This window comes from Rhyacophila brunnea, unplaced genomic scaffold (genome assembly GCF_057557595.1).
Source record: "Rhyacophila brunnea isolate RB1 unplaced genomic scaffold, BYU_Rbru_1.0 scaffold_13, whole genome shotgun sequence".
NCBI classification, from domain to species: domain Eukaryota; kingdom Metazoa; phylum Arthropoda; class Insecta; order Trichoptera; family Rhyacophilidae; genus Rhyacophila; species Rhyacophila brunnea.
This window is the reverse complement of record NW_028232785.1, coordinates 22,173,482-22,188,983: the sequence shown is the minus strand read 5'-3', so window position 1 is coordinate 22,188,983 and position 15,502 is coordinate 22,173,482. Positions and strand designations below refer to the sequence as shown.

Genomic DNA, 15,502 nt, shown 5'->3' with positions numbered 1-15,502 from the left:
GCAATGTAATGTACAGCTTTTCATTATTATGTTTTTGAATAATATCACATAAATAGATGTATTTTTTTTAATTGAATTGTAACTTGTCTAATGATTAAATATATTATAATATGTACAACCATTATTTATTTGTTTTATTTGAAAAGAAATATATCAAATAAATCAACAAAAACACTTCATCGGACACTGGTTGATTTAAAAACCTTACATAATTATTATGTATACTACATATTACAAATATTACTTATTTTATATTGATTTTTTTTAGATAGGTACCATAAAATATATAGAGATCGGTTTAAAATGATAAAAATGCTTTGCCCTGTAAAGGGTTTACATAAAATGACACGTCTAGACGAAAATCCCTAATGAATACAATTTGTGAAATAATATCCTAAAATACATACTGGTGACAAGTCTTACGTATAAAATGTATCCTCATATACATATTGGTGTCAAATGTTTGCGTTTTAGTAGGTTTACAATGCAGTGTAGGTATACTTTATTGATGCTTGCGACTTAGGCGACTGATAAATAACCTTTTAAATGCATTGTGTGTTCTCATATAGATGACGCCGCTATGAATGACTACCTTTATGCTGCAATCTTAATTTAATCCTAATGATTTTGTCAACACCATGACCCTCACAAGGGGGGCCGGGCTCAGGAGGGGCCCGGCGAGGCGAGACGAGACGACCAGATAAATGAGATAAACACACATAGAAAATTTGCTTGTATAGTAAAAACCTTCAGACATATTATTATTCAAAGTATCAATACTCGACATCTCCATAATTAAAATGGGTGTAAAAACACTAAACATACACATTAATTTAACCACGTACACCATTTGGAAAACGCTACTGTAGAGCGTCCCATTGCCTTTATCATTAGCGATAGGAAGGGGGCCCGCCAAAGATCCTAGCCTGGGGGCCCCTTCACGATGTGGGGCCCATGATCAACACTGTAATAATAATTCTGGTTGTGATGTAGTGATTATTGGAATTTCCTAATGGAATAAATTAGAAGTAAGTCGTGTTTCCTGCCAAAGTATCGTCAGGCATCAAAACAACACTAGCTAATAGTAATGGATGTTTCCCTGCTATATCCAGTTTCCTATTCGAATAAATTAAAGCTGTCTCGTGTCTTGCCAAAACTATCAAACATCTGGCGAATAGTAATCATGTTTACTGACACCTGAATTATTGTTATTTTACTATAGATATTAACCAAAATCAATTGTTTCGTAAATGTATCTAGGTAGGTATGCATGCATTTGTATATTTTTAAGATTCCTTATCAAAACAATTCTTTACTCACACGTATTTTGTGATTAATTTAGGTACATGTTCTTCCTATCATTTTAGTTATGAACTTAGAAATTAAATGAATAAACAAACTAGCATTTATTATGATCACTGCCAGAGCCGAGTTAACTAGTCAAAGGATGTACCTATGTGGCGTCAGGCCGTGGACGATTGTTTTTGTTGATTTTACAGAAGCTTTGACTGTCATTTCGCATCTTCTCATCTAAAAGATTCGTCGACCAGGCCCTCGCTCCAATCCTGTTAGCACTTTACAATTCTGCCAAGCTCTTCCATCCTACCCACCGCAAGGGCAACTTTCAATTCGTCGACATTCTCAAATATATATCCGCAATTTCCAGACGGTCAAGTTGTTCTTTCCACGAGACTGAGTGATAATTTTTCTGATTTTACGAACAGGAACGGCGCTCCGGTCCATTTCGAGCCCTGGTTGAAGATTTAGAGGTAACTTGGCATCACGTCATTTAACGCAGTTTTACGTGATCATTACCTTATCATTAAAAATATATATATTATTACCTACCTACTTATTACGTTTGGCTGTCTTCATAAAATTAATGAGGAAGAATCTGTGCACAGCTATTTATATTTTTTTTTATAATTAAAAGGCTGTTTTGATTCATCAATGATTTATTATTCTGTTTGAGGTAGGTAGGAGTGGTGTCGATATCATATCGGAATAAAAGTAACGATCCAAGTATTGATGAAAAAGTATTGACAAATCTAGACAGCCCTAGTAAGTCTTAAACGTCACGGATGAGAGCAATTATACCTAGGCCATTGATAATATATTTTTGATTTAAACACGTAAAATGGATGTCAAACGTGAATCAGATGAAGGCAGATCTGTGGCAGAACCGCGGCATTGGTTTGAGGTACCCTTGGAGTCTCCAAATAGTCCAGACGCTAAGAAAGCGAATCCCGACAATGAAAGATGCATATTTGAGGTTAGTTTTACTGAACTGGTAATAGATTAAAAAAAAGCCCATCTAATGGCTGTTACTTAAATTTACGAATGTTTGGGTGAAAAAAAAACAGCTCCACTATTTATAATGGGTTAAAATCATTTTACATTGCTGAAGTATGCCTACTTCATCGCATCTATTCGATACACAAGCTGCTATCGAGGGTAGTTGATCATATTTATCTATTGAGTCTTATAATTAATTGTTAGAATAAATTAGCCTTCAAAACTGTATCTCGCTCTAAAAGTTAACACAGCTAAGAGAGGTGTTGTTAAAACATAACACTTTTTGACAGTTCAGACGGTTGACTTAATGGAAACTTGTAGGTAGGTACGTAATATGCAGTTTGACGAATCACACTTCACAGGGAAACGTTGTATAGGAAATACATGGCCGTTTAGACCGTCCAACCTCTTTGGGTCGTATAGTAAATAGGTTCTGACTTAATTCATGTCTAAATAAAACACGGCTCTTGTCGGTTTACACTTTCCAGGAAGCCAGCAGCAAACAAATTTTGAAAATAGCCGATATATTAGGTTATAAATTGTTACGTTTTCATTCTTGAATTTTGCTAAAATCAGCCATGACAATTGAATTTAATAGGTACCTTCATATTGAATCTAATAAAATTGGAAACCGTATAGTATACTGTCACCTCTTTCCGATAGTAAGCTCACGGCGAACTGTGTCACGGTGAAATATTTTATGTATCTACTCTACCTAACCTAACCCAATTAACCGCCTCAATAGGTACTTACATAAATATGATAAAATACCCTCGATAGGAATCTTGTGTATAGAATAGATGCGCACAAGTTTTTTACAGTCTAGATCTACCAATCAGTCAATTTAAATTAAATGTAAATACATATGCAGCCATCTTGTACTTCTTAAAAGTATTTTTTATTACTGGGTACAATGGCCATTTCGAATACGAAACATGTTTGATTTGTGCCAGTGCTAAGGCAGTCTTCGCACGAAACATATTACATATATGTCCCTAAATTATAATTTTCTATGAATATTCTGACCGGGTTAATAATAAATGTGTATAATAGCCGTCTCTCACATCTAAACTCGCTCGTCTGCCGCACAGCCATAAATCAAACCTTATAGGAACGTCGATCCGATGTCGCATTAGAAGACCGCGCACATCTACTTAGCGACAATCGCATGTAACCTATTGAAACGTATATATATTTGGATGCGGCGACCGGCGAGCAGGTATAGGAATGACCAATTCGTAGTTGTTCGTATGCATTCTGTCGTCTTCGCAGTCCGAGAGGCGTGCGATCTGTTGATAGCAGCACTAGAATTTTTTTTTTCAAACTAAAAAGACGCATTCGACCAATCAACGTATGTTTGTGAATAACGATGACGTCACATCGACGTATTCAACACGTTGGAGACGAGACGAGTTTTGATGTGCGAGCCGGCCAACGGTCACAGTGAAACCGGCAAACCAGCAATCCTTAGCATTGCTTTGGGGTGACTTATTATAAAGGGCGACGAATGAAGGAACGATTATAGGTACTTTTGAGAAATACTTATATATTGTTTTTATTTTTAGAATCCTCCAGTCAGCGAGATATTTATCAAATCTGAGAATATTTTTCAACTTGTTGAAGAATTCTTTGAAGATTCGAAGCGCGAAATCATTAATGAAAACCCCCAACCTGGAAGTTCTTGCTCCAAGTTCATTATGAATTAATAACCTTTCTGAAGATTTAAGCTCACATTAACTTGATCATTGTATTCGTTATCTGATAATAAAATATTTTTTTTTCAGAACCTTCCAGTCGAGCCGTATATCAAATCTGAAGTACCTGAAATCAAAGAAGAGGATTTTAATGACTCAACGTATCAGTTCAGCAATGAAAATCCCCAACCTGGATGTTCATACACAGTATATAATGGACCAATCGATCAAGTAAGTGTTTTTTTTACCACACTAATTTTTGCGGAAATAGTTTATTATTTGAATTTCTTCTATCGCACACTCAAATTTTGCTACAAACGATGGCAGCACCGCCGAGTGGTGTGCAAATGCATAATATCTGTACCTCAGAGGCAGACGGATGCAAGTGCCAAATACCCAATTGTTCAGGAGAGCCAAAAAACAATTTTTATTTTAAACGAATGTTCATAACTTCTAAGAAAATATACATATAATGATCATTATTTTTTTTATTCTAATTCAATTAAAGTACTTCTGGAATATGTAAGAATGAAATAAATATAATACAATTTTATATCTAAAAAAATAAAATAAAAAACGTAGTGTGGATTTGCATCCTTCTGCCTCTAAAGATATTTTGTTAAATGTGGATTTTTATCTTATTTACCTAGCCAAAATAAAACAAATTATAAGTTAAAAAAAATTATAGGTATAAATATAACAACGCAAAACACATTTTTTTTTAAATTTTATTATGTATTCATCAACATCACCAGCCTGAATCTATTCACTGCTGGATGAAGGCCTCGCTAATCTCCAAGTTGATTCCACTTCTCTCGTCCCTGTGCGTTGCGTTGCCAAGTTTTTCCGCAGAACTTTGTCATTTCATCGATCCAGCGGCCTCTAGATCTACCTTGCGGATGTTTTGTACCTCTTGGATACCACTGGATGAATATATTTGTCCAACGATTGTTCTTTCTTCGAATTATGCGTCCAGCCCATTTCCATTTGAGGTTTTTACCAAACTCTATCCCATCATTAATCCTTGTCTGTTCCCTTATCCACTCATTCTTCTTTTTGTCCGTTTGCGTTATGCCCAGCATGCACCTTTCCATTCCACGTTGTGCTACTCTAAGTTTCCGGATTTCTCTTTTACTTAAAGTCCATGTTTCACACGCATGTGATTACGGGAAGTACACACTGGTTGAACACTTTGTACTTTAGGCACAGTGGTAGGTCATTTTTGAAGAAATTATTCAGGCGGTCAAAAGCACTCCAGCCAAGCTTTACTCTGCGAACTATTTCATCAAATATACATCCATCTATAGACACTTGTTGTGCCAGATAGATGTAGTTTTTCACCTGTTCGAGCTGAATGCCATTGATGAGGATCTCTTTTTGGCCCGCAAAGCAGTTGAACATGACTTTCTTCTTTGACACATTTATTTTCAAGCTTACTTTGTTGCTTACTTCAGCGAGTTCCTGCATTCTGCTTTGGGAGTCTTGTGAGTCTTGCAAACCACTATTTATTGTCATCGGGAAAGCGCAGATGACTCACGTATTCTCCATTTATGGGGGCCCGCGTCATTCCTGTCAAGTTCTCTAAATAAGTCTTCAAGTGTAGCTGTAAATAGTTTAGGTGAGATTGTATCACCTTGTCGGACTCCTTTGCTGATAGGAAATGCGCGATGGTTTATGGAGATGTTGTTACGCTACTGTATATATTATTGAAAATATTTATATAGCGCCCGGGGATTCCTTGATTTCTGAGTGCATCGAGTATTGAAAATTTCTTAATAGAATCGAACCCTTTCTCATAGTCTATAAAACCCATGGATAGCGGCAGCTTATATTCCTGTTACCGCTCTGATTTCTCTGATGAGTTTGATATGGTCCAGTGCTGTATCCTCCTCAAAAGCTCGTTCTCCTGGCTGGTTCTGGTCTAATACATATTGCAGACGGTTTGAGAGAATTTTATCTTAGTGGATTATTGGATTTGCATCCTTCTGCCTCTAACGTAGGTATGGCACTTGCATCTTTATTCTATGCATATCTTGGACTAGGACTACCATCTCTCTGCCTCTAATAAATAAAGCCTTTAGCATGACGAATCTTAAAAAAAAATCATTTTCCCCAAAAATGGAGTTGCATCCGTCTGCCTCTGAGGTACAGATATTATCTATGGAACGTATGGTCTATCTATGATTTTATTTTCAGTTGGTGACTTATGTCTATTGTGCTTACTGCATGTATAAAGTGTGTCTTAACCTGCCTATGTCTTGATTATTACTGTTGTGTATTTGGTGCAAGATGTGCCTATGTCATTCCTATTTTCCTCATTTCCCAGTATTTTCAAAAAAAAAAAAAACTATCTGATTATTCGCCTTGAGCTTGTCAATTTATATTTTTTTTAACCAGATGTGTATTAAAAAAGTTGATAATATTAATTGTTGACGAGAAATAAACAGTCTCTTGTAATGAACAATAATTGACGAGTTTACCTTTGGTGAGTGTACACGGCGCCTGAAGATGCCGAAAGGCGAAACCCGGGTCGCAAAAAACGACTTAAATGGAATAATTCAGATCTTGAATACGTTAGAATTTAAATTCAAATTCCATCAAGCACCTTCACTCGATAGTATTAATATAATAATTGATATATATGACACAGGCACTTCCTACATTATGCCTCAGATATTATCACTGATTTTGATAAATATAGCAATTCATACGAAAGAAAAGCTGAGTCTAATCAGTTTAGAGGCCAAAACAATGGCAACACTGCTGAGTGGTGTGCAAAATGTATCATGTATATTATGATTTTATTTCCAGTTGGCGACATTGTCATTGTTTTCGCTTTGTAATGCATGGGAATAAAAATTAATCATTTCCGTGTTAAATAGGTACGTAAAATGGATGTCAAAGCCGAACCAGATGTAAGCGAATCAGACGCGGAAGGGGAGAATAGATGCAATGTAGCCGGAGAGCGCCCAAACACTCCGGACACCAGCATTTATATGAAACAAGAGATTCCCGACACTGATAGTCTCGTATTTCAGGTTAGTTTTGTCCAATACCTACTTATATCTATGATAGGATTCAAAGGAAAGTTGCTCTACTGTAGGCGTGTCCAATGGTTGCGGAATCGATTTTAGTCGACCTCGCCATATGCCCGTAAAATTGTGTCTTGAAAATCTAACAACCTTATTTTAAATATTAAAATATAATTTTAACGACCCACATGCTCAGCGTACGTCAAAATGGAGCTTTTATGCTATTTTCGAAGCATGATCCTGGACATTCCTTAAACGTTGTAGATAATCTAATTACATAATTTTGAAGCCTTATTATCGAAACTGTATTTTTCTTTGAAAACCTTTATCGAGCTATTTCTCATATATTATGTTAATTTTCCCCTGAAATTCAAGATTTAAACTATTCAATTTGAAAGACGTCCATCATAACTGTCTGGAATCTAATTTTTACTTACTTTTGTACCACTGTAATCGCTGGTTAGGGACATTCTGATTGATCTGTAGGCATTTGTGGTTTAAGACTTAAAACCACATTCCTTGATACTATAAAGCATTTTATGAGCATATTTGCAACGAAAACAACATTAAAAACTCCGTGAGAGCGGTCCACGGACAAAAATACTCTTCGTGCATGTAATAAACATCTTATTCTTATCTTTCTCATACGCGGCTTTCTCTTCTGGTTGTCATTCGCTTCCCAGCTGAATTCGGTCGAAAAATATAGGGGTACCTTCTGATCGTATGTCTTACGTTTTCGAGGCCAAATAACGTCAACTCCGAAGGTTGGGGAGGGTAGAAGGGGTTTAGGTACAATTATAGTGAGTACAGGCTGTTATCGTATGGGTGCAAAGTTTTGTCACCAAGAATCAAAATAAGTCGCTTCCGCCGCCAAATGCGACAACCAACTAGTCTCTCTACCTACGGTCTAGGGTTACATCCCCTTTCACTCAGCGTTGGGGGCTTTGTTACCTGCATGTTCTGTGTTTCACCGCATCTCTAAGAATTCTGTTTGAGACTTTTTTGCTGGACGATATTATTATTTTAAGCTATACATTCAATCGTATATCAAATAAATAATCTTAATTCTATTTACATGTTATTTTTTTATTATTATTAACTTGAACTAAAATTTATTGCATGTTTTGAATTTAGTTTACTTCAATAGTTAATAATTAAGGATTTTACATTTGACGCCAATTGCTGAAGACTGATAATTAAAAATGGCTTTAATTCTTTTATTCATGGCGTTAGCCCAAAAAGTTAACATGTTTTGAAATCATAATAAAGAGTTATTCCTATTTTGAATTGTGATACGCCCTCTAAAATCAGACAAAATACTAAAATCTTTGTGCTTTATTTGCATGTTCTATAATCAGATGACCTTGATTTTTTTTTCTAGCATAGGTACATGCATGTATAATATATAGACACATAATCCATTGTTAACTCTAAATACCTAATTTATTGACTTACCTACTTTTGGCAGGAACACACGATATATGTCTCTCTTGCTTTAAGTTTTAAAACAAATCCTAAGATACTTACTGGTTACAGTTTGCTTTTATGCTGATTGGCTTTAGAATTGAATTATCTATTACCGATAATGATTTTAGGCTCGAATTTGATTTTATATATTATAACAATGATAGATAGATTTTAGTAAGCTTGCTTCTAGAATTAATTTGTATGGAAAAGTTCCTGAAATTGAATACATAGAAGACTACGGACAATAATTCTACTAAACTTTTGATGACACACGTTGTAAAAGAGTGACTATAAAATTGGTTTTTTGCTATAAATTGCTGTCCTGTAGTCAACTCTGTTTATATTTTTATGAGTCAGTTCAATAATGATTCCGGCATGTGTGGTGGACATAAATTTACTGTCCCAATTAAGCGACGTAGATTACGATTAGTTCGTTGCTTTGGTTTTTGTTCCTTGAGATTTGGCCTTGATAAGCCGGTGCGCCAAATATACAGTTCTGCCTTTAATAATTGTGTAGGTATTTGCGAGAGTTTATTATATTAAATGTAAATTATTTTTTTGTCAAAATTTCTTCACGAGCCATTTTGTGTGTGAGAGGGAAAACGAATCAAGTGTGTCTGAAAAATTATGTGATATTAATGATATTATGATCACATAAATAAATGATTTCCGCATGTACACCCTTTTGGGCGGACAAGCAAATGTATATGCCTCCTGCGGATATTTGGTGAACATTACTATTTATTTTAGATTCGTCATTATAAGTGGTTTTAAAAAGTAGGATCGTTAAACTGGATAATGCGAGTAGATGGATCAAATGATATAAATCCTGAGACTTTAAATACACTAATAGACGATCAGAACTTGCTTGAAATACGAAAACTCATGACATACCTACCCAAAAAATCCTCTTATGAAACGCGTATTTTACATCATGGAACAATGGTAGGCATAGGTACAATATAATCACAAGTAGGGAATCCAATCCCGAGCCAAAACCTTGATCCCGGGATTTCGGAATTACAATTTGACGATCCCGGAATATGCTTTTTTTTTATAGTTAATTTAGAAAATTATATACACAAATAACATAGATAAAATCGGTCAAAAATAATCTAGTATGATTTATACTCTTTAAAACATTTATTTTGTAATATTGTGCAACTTCAATCTTGGTGTACTTGCCAGACCCAGGTTTCGAACCTGGATCCCACGGCGTTATATGATACTATTAGGATCGGACATGGTCGAAAGAAAAAATAAGTTAAATCTTGGAAAAAAGTAGGTTTAATGGAGTGAATAATATTTTTATATAAATAATAATGTAAAAGTAAAAAGTTTTATTTATTTATGAAAAAATAACATGATGTATTCATATGTTATTAAAAGTATTTTTTCTGTTATATTTTCATTTTTATTTTATTTTTCATAAAAATTGAAAAAAATAATCAATCCCGAAAGTTTTGGGATTATGTTAATCGCGACTTTCACCATTTCTATTTGCCGACGTTCTATTATCAAAGTTTTCTAGTGTAACGTTTGGTCTCAAGTCTTCAAATGGTGTTATTTTATAATTATAATATCGTCGCACCAACTGATTACTCTTTGAAAATGGTTTTTTTTTTAGTTTGTCCCCGGAAACTCAGTAACGACCAGCATTGCGAGTCTCAAATCGTTGTCGGAGAATACTGATATCCAAGATCCTTGGGAAGACCTACAGATCGACAAACATGATAATAAGAAAGATGTCATGGAATACAATGAAAGGTTTAGAGATATAAACGTAATCTGTCGCACTGCTAGAGGTGATATTTCTCAATCGAATGTGAAAATCCCTGAACTATTAGAGGCTGTTATAGAATTGGAAAAAAAATCGTTTTATAAAAAAAATTTCGTGTGTAGTATATGTTTTGATTTTTTTCAATCGTTCGACCAAATGAAATTTCACAAATCATTACATGAAAACACATTAGCGAAAATGAGTAATTCCGAATCAAGGCTGTTTAAATGTGTTAAAAGTAATTACTCATGGAAACGATTTTGTCACATGAAGAGTCAAGAAATGACCCATTCAGTTGAAAAAAAGTTTAAATGTGACAAGTGCAATTACTCATGTGTAAAGTTATGTCACATGAAATCACACAAAATAAATCATTCCAGAGACAAATCATTCAAATGTGTGGCTTGCAATTATCTTTGTGCGAGGTCAAAAAGCATGAAATTGCATAGAATGACTCATTCTGGTGAAAAGCCATTCAAGTGTGAGGAATGCAATTACTCATGTGCAAAGTCAGGTAGCATGAAATTGCATAAATTGACTCATTCTGGTGAAAAGCCATTTAAGTGTGAGGAATGCAATTACTCATGTGCAACGTCAGGTAGCATGAAATTGCATAAATTGACTCATTCTGGTGAAAAGCCATTCAAGTGTGAGCAATGCAATTTCTCAAGTGCGAGGTCAAATCGCATGAAATTGCATAAAATGATTCATTCTGGTGAAAAGCCTTTCAAGTGTGAGGAATGCAACTACTCATGTGCAATCTCAGGTAACATGAAATTACATAAATTGACTCATTCTGGTGAAAAGCCATTCAAGTGTGAAGAATGCAATTACTCATGTGCAACGTCACGTACCATGAAGTTGCATAAAATGACTCATTCTGGTGAAAAACTATTCAAGTGTGAGGAATGCAGTTACTCATGTACAACGTCAGGTAGCATGAAATTGCATAAAATGACTCATTCTGGTGAAAAACCATTCAAGTGTGAGGAATGCAGTTACTCATGTACAACGTCAGGTAGCATGAAATTGCATAAAATGACTCATTCTGGTGAAAAGCCATTCAAGTGTAAGGAATGCAATTACTCATGTGCAAGGTCAGGTAGCATGAAATTGCATAAAATGACTCATTCTGGTGAAAACCCATTCAAGTGTGAAGAATGCAATTACGCATGTGCAACGTCACGTACCATGAAGTTGCATAAAATGACTCATTCTGGTGAAAAGCCACTCAAGTGTGAGGAATGCAATTACTCATGTGCGAGGTTAGATAGCATGAAATTGCATAAATTTACTCATTTTGGTGAAAAGCCATTCAAATGTGAGGAATGCGACTACTCATGTGTACGCAAAGGTAACATGAAGGCACATCAAAGGAAACATTCTAGTGAAATGCCATTCAAACGTTAACTATGTAATTGCGCATTTGTATCGTCAGGTTGCATGACCTTGCATAAAATGACTCATTCTGGTGAAAAGCCATTCAAGTGTAAGGAATGCAATTACTCATGTGTACAGGTAAGTTGCATAAAGGTTCATTAAATGACTCATTACGGAGACAAACCATTTAAATGTGAGGAGTGTAATTTCTCGTCTACACAATAAGGTAACATGAAATTGCATAAAATGACTCATTCTGGTGAAAAGCGATCAAAAGTGTGAGGAATGCAATTACTCATGTGTACAGGGAGGTAAGATGAAGGTACATAAAATGACTCATTCTGGTGAAATGGCATTCAAGAGTGATATTATATCGATGGCTCAGTTCCATAGTGGGACAACTAGGAATTGGTAGTTTCGAGTAATGGCTGATAAAAGTTTTGACTCACCTAAACTGACTTGTAGAAAAGTGACGGTTTATTATTTGTATTATCTTTTTAGTGAAATATGTTATGAATAGTATGTAGTTTTTAGGCTCAAGTTGTTTATGCTAATTATCATAATGATTTTAATAGTTTTGAGCAATAATCTGACATAACCCTCTATGGAGCTGACAATTCTGCATGAATACTGACAATAATTAGAATTATCACTATGGAACTGACAACTTTACAATATTGAGTTAACATAATGTTCTTTATTGGCGTCATCTCAAAACATCAGTCACTGATAACAGTATATGCACATATTGGGTAACCACCAGTGGCGAAGGGTGGAGGTAGGCTGTTAAGATTGGACAAAAATAGTTCACAATAAACTCCGTCAGTTATAGGTATTTGTTTTCATTGAACGTCTACAATTATTATTTACAGATGGTGTTGGTAAGTTTTTAAAAATCAATTAAGCTTGCAGTCGATGAAATCCATCCATCATGGGCCCCACAAAGGGGGACTGACGGGGCTCTAGCCTGGGGGCCCGAGCTCAGGAAGGGCCTGGCGTTGCGAGTCGACCAGACAAGTGACACAACAACACATTCAAAACTCAAAATTCAAAAACAAATTCTCAATAGTAAAAGAAAAAGTCGCCTTTCTTCAATAATGTTATTATTTAAAATAATGTGGTTGTACGATATAAATTTTATTGCGTATCGATACTCGCCAACTCCATAATTCAAATGGATGTACTTATTAAAATATGCAAAAAAACATTAAATATACACATTTATTTTACCGCGAACACCATTTGGAAAACGCTATTGTATCACACTGCCTTTATCTTTAGCGATAGGTAGGGGGCCGCCAAAGATCCTAGCCTGGGGGCCCGCTTCAGGGTGTGGGGGCCATGCCATCCATTCCAGTGTCCATTTCTTTACATATTGTATATAGTTTTCCAGTTTTCTTGGCTAATCGTATTAATGGGGCTACAGAAATGTATGTATAGGTCTCTTAGACATCTTTTTTTCTCTCGCTCTATTAACGCATGCATGGCATCATCACCTTAATTTTGGGTATGACCCACAACCAAAAATTTGTGGCAGATTTCTTCAATGAGATCTATTGAATTGACTGCGTACCTACATTAATAGGGAAGCAACGAATTATTTTTTTTGTTGACCCGCATAATTATCCGAATATAATACATTATTTTGTGATGGGTTTACTTGTAAAAAGCTAACAAGCAGCTACCTATTTCGTTTGAACCCCTTTTTCCTAAGCCCTCATGCCATAAGTAACAGTGGCCTTGGTTCTTTGTTATGTCATAGGTATATAGTAAAATTATATGTATTTAACCGGTGTTTATTAGAGAAGCTACTAATGTTTCCGGAGGGCACTGCTAGAACAGCTTGCAGATCGAAGCAAGCAACTTTGACCAAACTCGAAGCAACGTCATTTTCTTTTATATGCTTGTGTAGGTACCTAATTGCTCCTCTTTTCTAATTTTTTCTTCCGGGCTTGAATTTTTAAAAATTCGTCAAGATGTGATACATTGGTCCTTTTTCGGGACAAAAATCCAAATTTAACACCGCGGTGTTAAAAATTGTATCCTACATATGTTTTTTTTACAGGCATATCTTTCTCCGTACAAAATTATTGGTATAGCCTATACATTGTAGCAATGTTCAGGCTTCCATCGAGATACATTTTTTCACTATAAGCTCTACAATAATGGGAAGACATTACTGGAAATGATTTGATGTGATTTCGGATTTTTTCCTTTATTTCATCATCAATTCTCACTCCACCTTTCCCATTCCTTCCCTTTAAATCTGAATGCAACACTCCATGTTTGTGTTTTTATGTGCAATTTCAATCATTGTCTTGCATTTATTATGCTCAAAGTATTCATATATAAAAAAATGCACGCTCTTATTTGGATCCCATTTATATCAAAACAGTACGCCTTGTTAACTGTACGTGTACTACCAGGAGTTTACATTCTGTACTTTGGAAAAACTGGCGTGATGTACCTTAATAAATAAACTCACGTCGTCGATCATCGTCTCCGATCCACCAAAAACTTTGGTGGATTTGTTCCCTTTGATTGAATTCAATTTTATCATAACATGTTAATCTGCACTTCTCAGCACACGGTGATCACGGTGCCTTTAATTTCATTCGTTTTTGAAATCAACACCAGATATATCTACGAAATTAAATTTGTTCTTTTGAAAAATGATATTTACTATTAAAAAATATGTAGGAACTCAAGCTTTGTATGTGCCTACTCAAACATACCTACCGATAATCTTTAAATAAATAAATGAGGTTACCTAATATGATATGAAAAAACATTACTATATTGTCAATTGTCTTGTTTGAAAGTGTGAGGCGCCTGAAATGGATAAGTACCTACTTTTCTTTAGATGTCCCGGTTTGGGGGAAAACATAAATGGTCACATTATGTATAACGCTAGGTCACATGAAATCACACAATGGCTTACTCTGGGAAAAGGCCATTTAAATTTGATGCATTGAATTACAATTCTCAGGTAGCATGAAAGTGCATAAATTGACTCATTCTGGTGAAAACCCTTTTAAATATCGTCGCCTTTGGATAGGTTTATCGAAAACGATATTATGTGAAATGTAAAGGAGAGGACGAAAAGGTTCATTAGGTACCTTATATTTCAATGCTTGTATATCAGCTTTCATATTTATTTATTTTATTCAAAATAGTTTGTATTTGTTTAACAGCAGATTCTGTATTTTAGCAGCGATTGTTGATATCCATAAAATATTACAATGAGTTGAATTTAATATTATATACTTCAGGAAGTATTTTAGTTGTCGGTCATTCAAATTCATTTAAATACCAACGGAGTTTTGTCGGAGGAAAATTGCGACTCCCAATCTTGTGGATACGGCCCTCCAAAATTTATCTCTAGATCCGGAGGTTAATGCTGATTTCAGTCCTGTCAAGTGGTCTTTTGAAATATTCACACATAGTATATAAGACCAGCCACCACCATAGTATATAAGATCCGGTCTTTTCGTACCCTAGAGGGGCCGTTTGCTGAAGGCAGACAGTTCTGTCGGTGTTAGTAACTAATCAAAAAGTGATCGGGAAAAAGACTCACCTGCTTTTCAGAAGCATCTTGTGAACTATTGGAAATTTTGTAATAAAAATAATCATCGCCGACGAAACCCCAATTACAATACCATGGATTGCCCTCATTGGATAGGAAAGGGAAAGAGCTATCGATCTGCTTATTGTAGTATGGCTGGAGAGCCAAATCGCACATCTTATTTTTGTAAGCAATGAAATGTACAGCTTTTCATTATTATGTTTTTGAGTAATATCACATAAATAGATGTATTTTTGTTAATTGAATTGTAACTTGTCTAATGATTAAA

At 35.1% G+C, this 15,502-nt stretch overlaps 1 protein-coding gene across 1 annotated transcript; it reads left to right on the top strand.

The window, feature by feature from the left end:
* Positions 1 to 2,060: 2,060 nt before the first annotated feature.
* LOC147076932 (uncharacterized) lies at positions 2,061 to 12,687 on the top strand. The gene is made up of 4 exons (XM_085941393.1): positions 2,061 to 2,272; positions 4,080 to 4,220; positions 6,872 to 7,027; positions 10,116 to 12,687. The coding sequence occupies exons 1-3, from the start codon at positions 2,142 to 2,144 to the stop codon at positions 6,906 to 6,908; spliced, it is 309 nt and encodes a 102-aa protein (XP_085797519.1). The 5' UTR covers positions 2,061 to 2,141; the 3' UTR covers positions 6,909 to 7,027; positions 10,116 to 12,687.
* Positions 12,688 to 15,502: the final 2,815 nt, after the last annotated feature.

Coding starts and splice junctions, on each gene's coding strand:
- LOC147076932 (XM_085941393.1), top strand. CDS start 2,142: ATGTCAAACGTGAATCAGATGAAGGCAGATCTGTGGCAGAACCGCGGC. Junction 2,273..4,079: donor ATGAAAGATGCATATTTGAG/GTTAGTTTTACT, acceptor TTTTTTTTTCAG/AACCTTCCAGTCGAGCCGTA. Junction 4,221..6,871: donor ATAATGGACCAATCGATCAA/GTAAGTGTTTTT, acceptor CGTGTTAAATAG/GTACGTAAAATGGATGTCAA.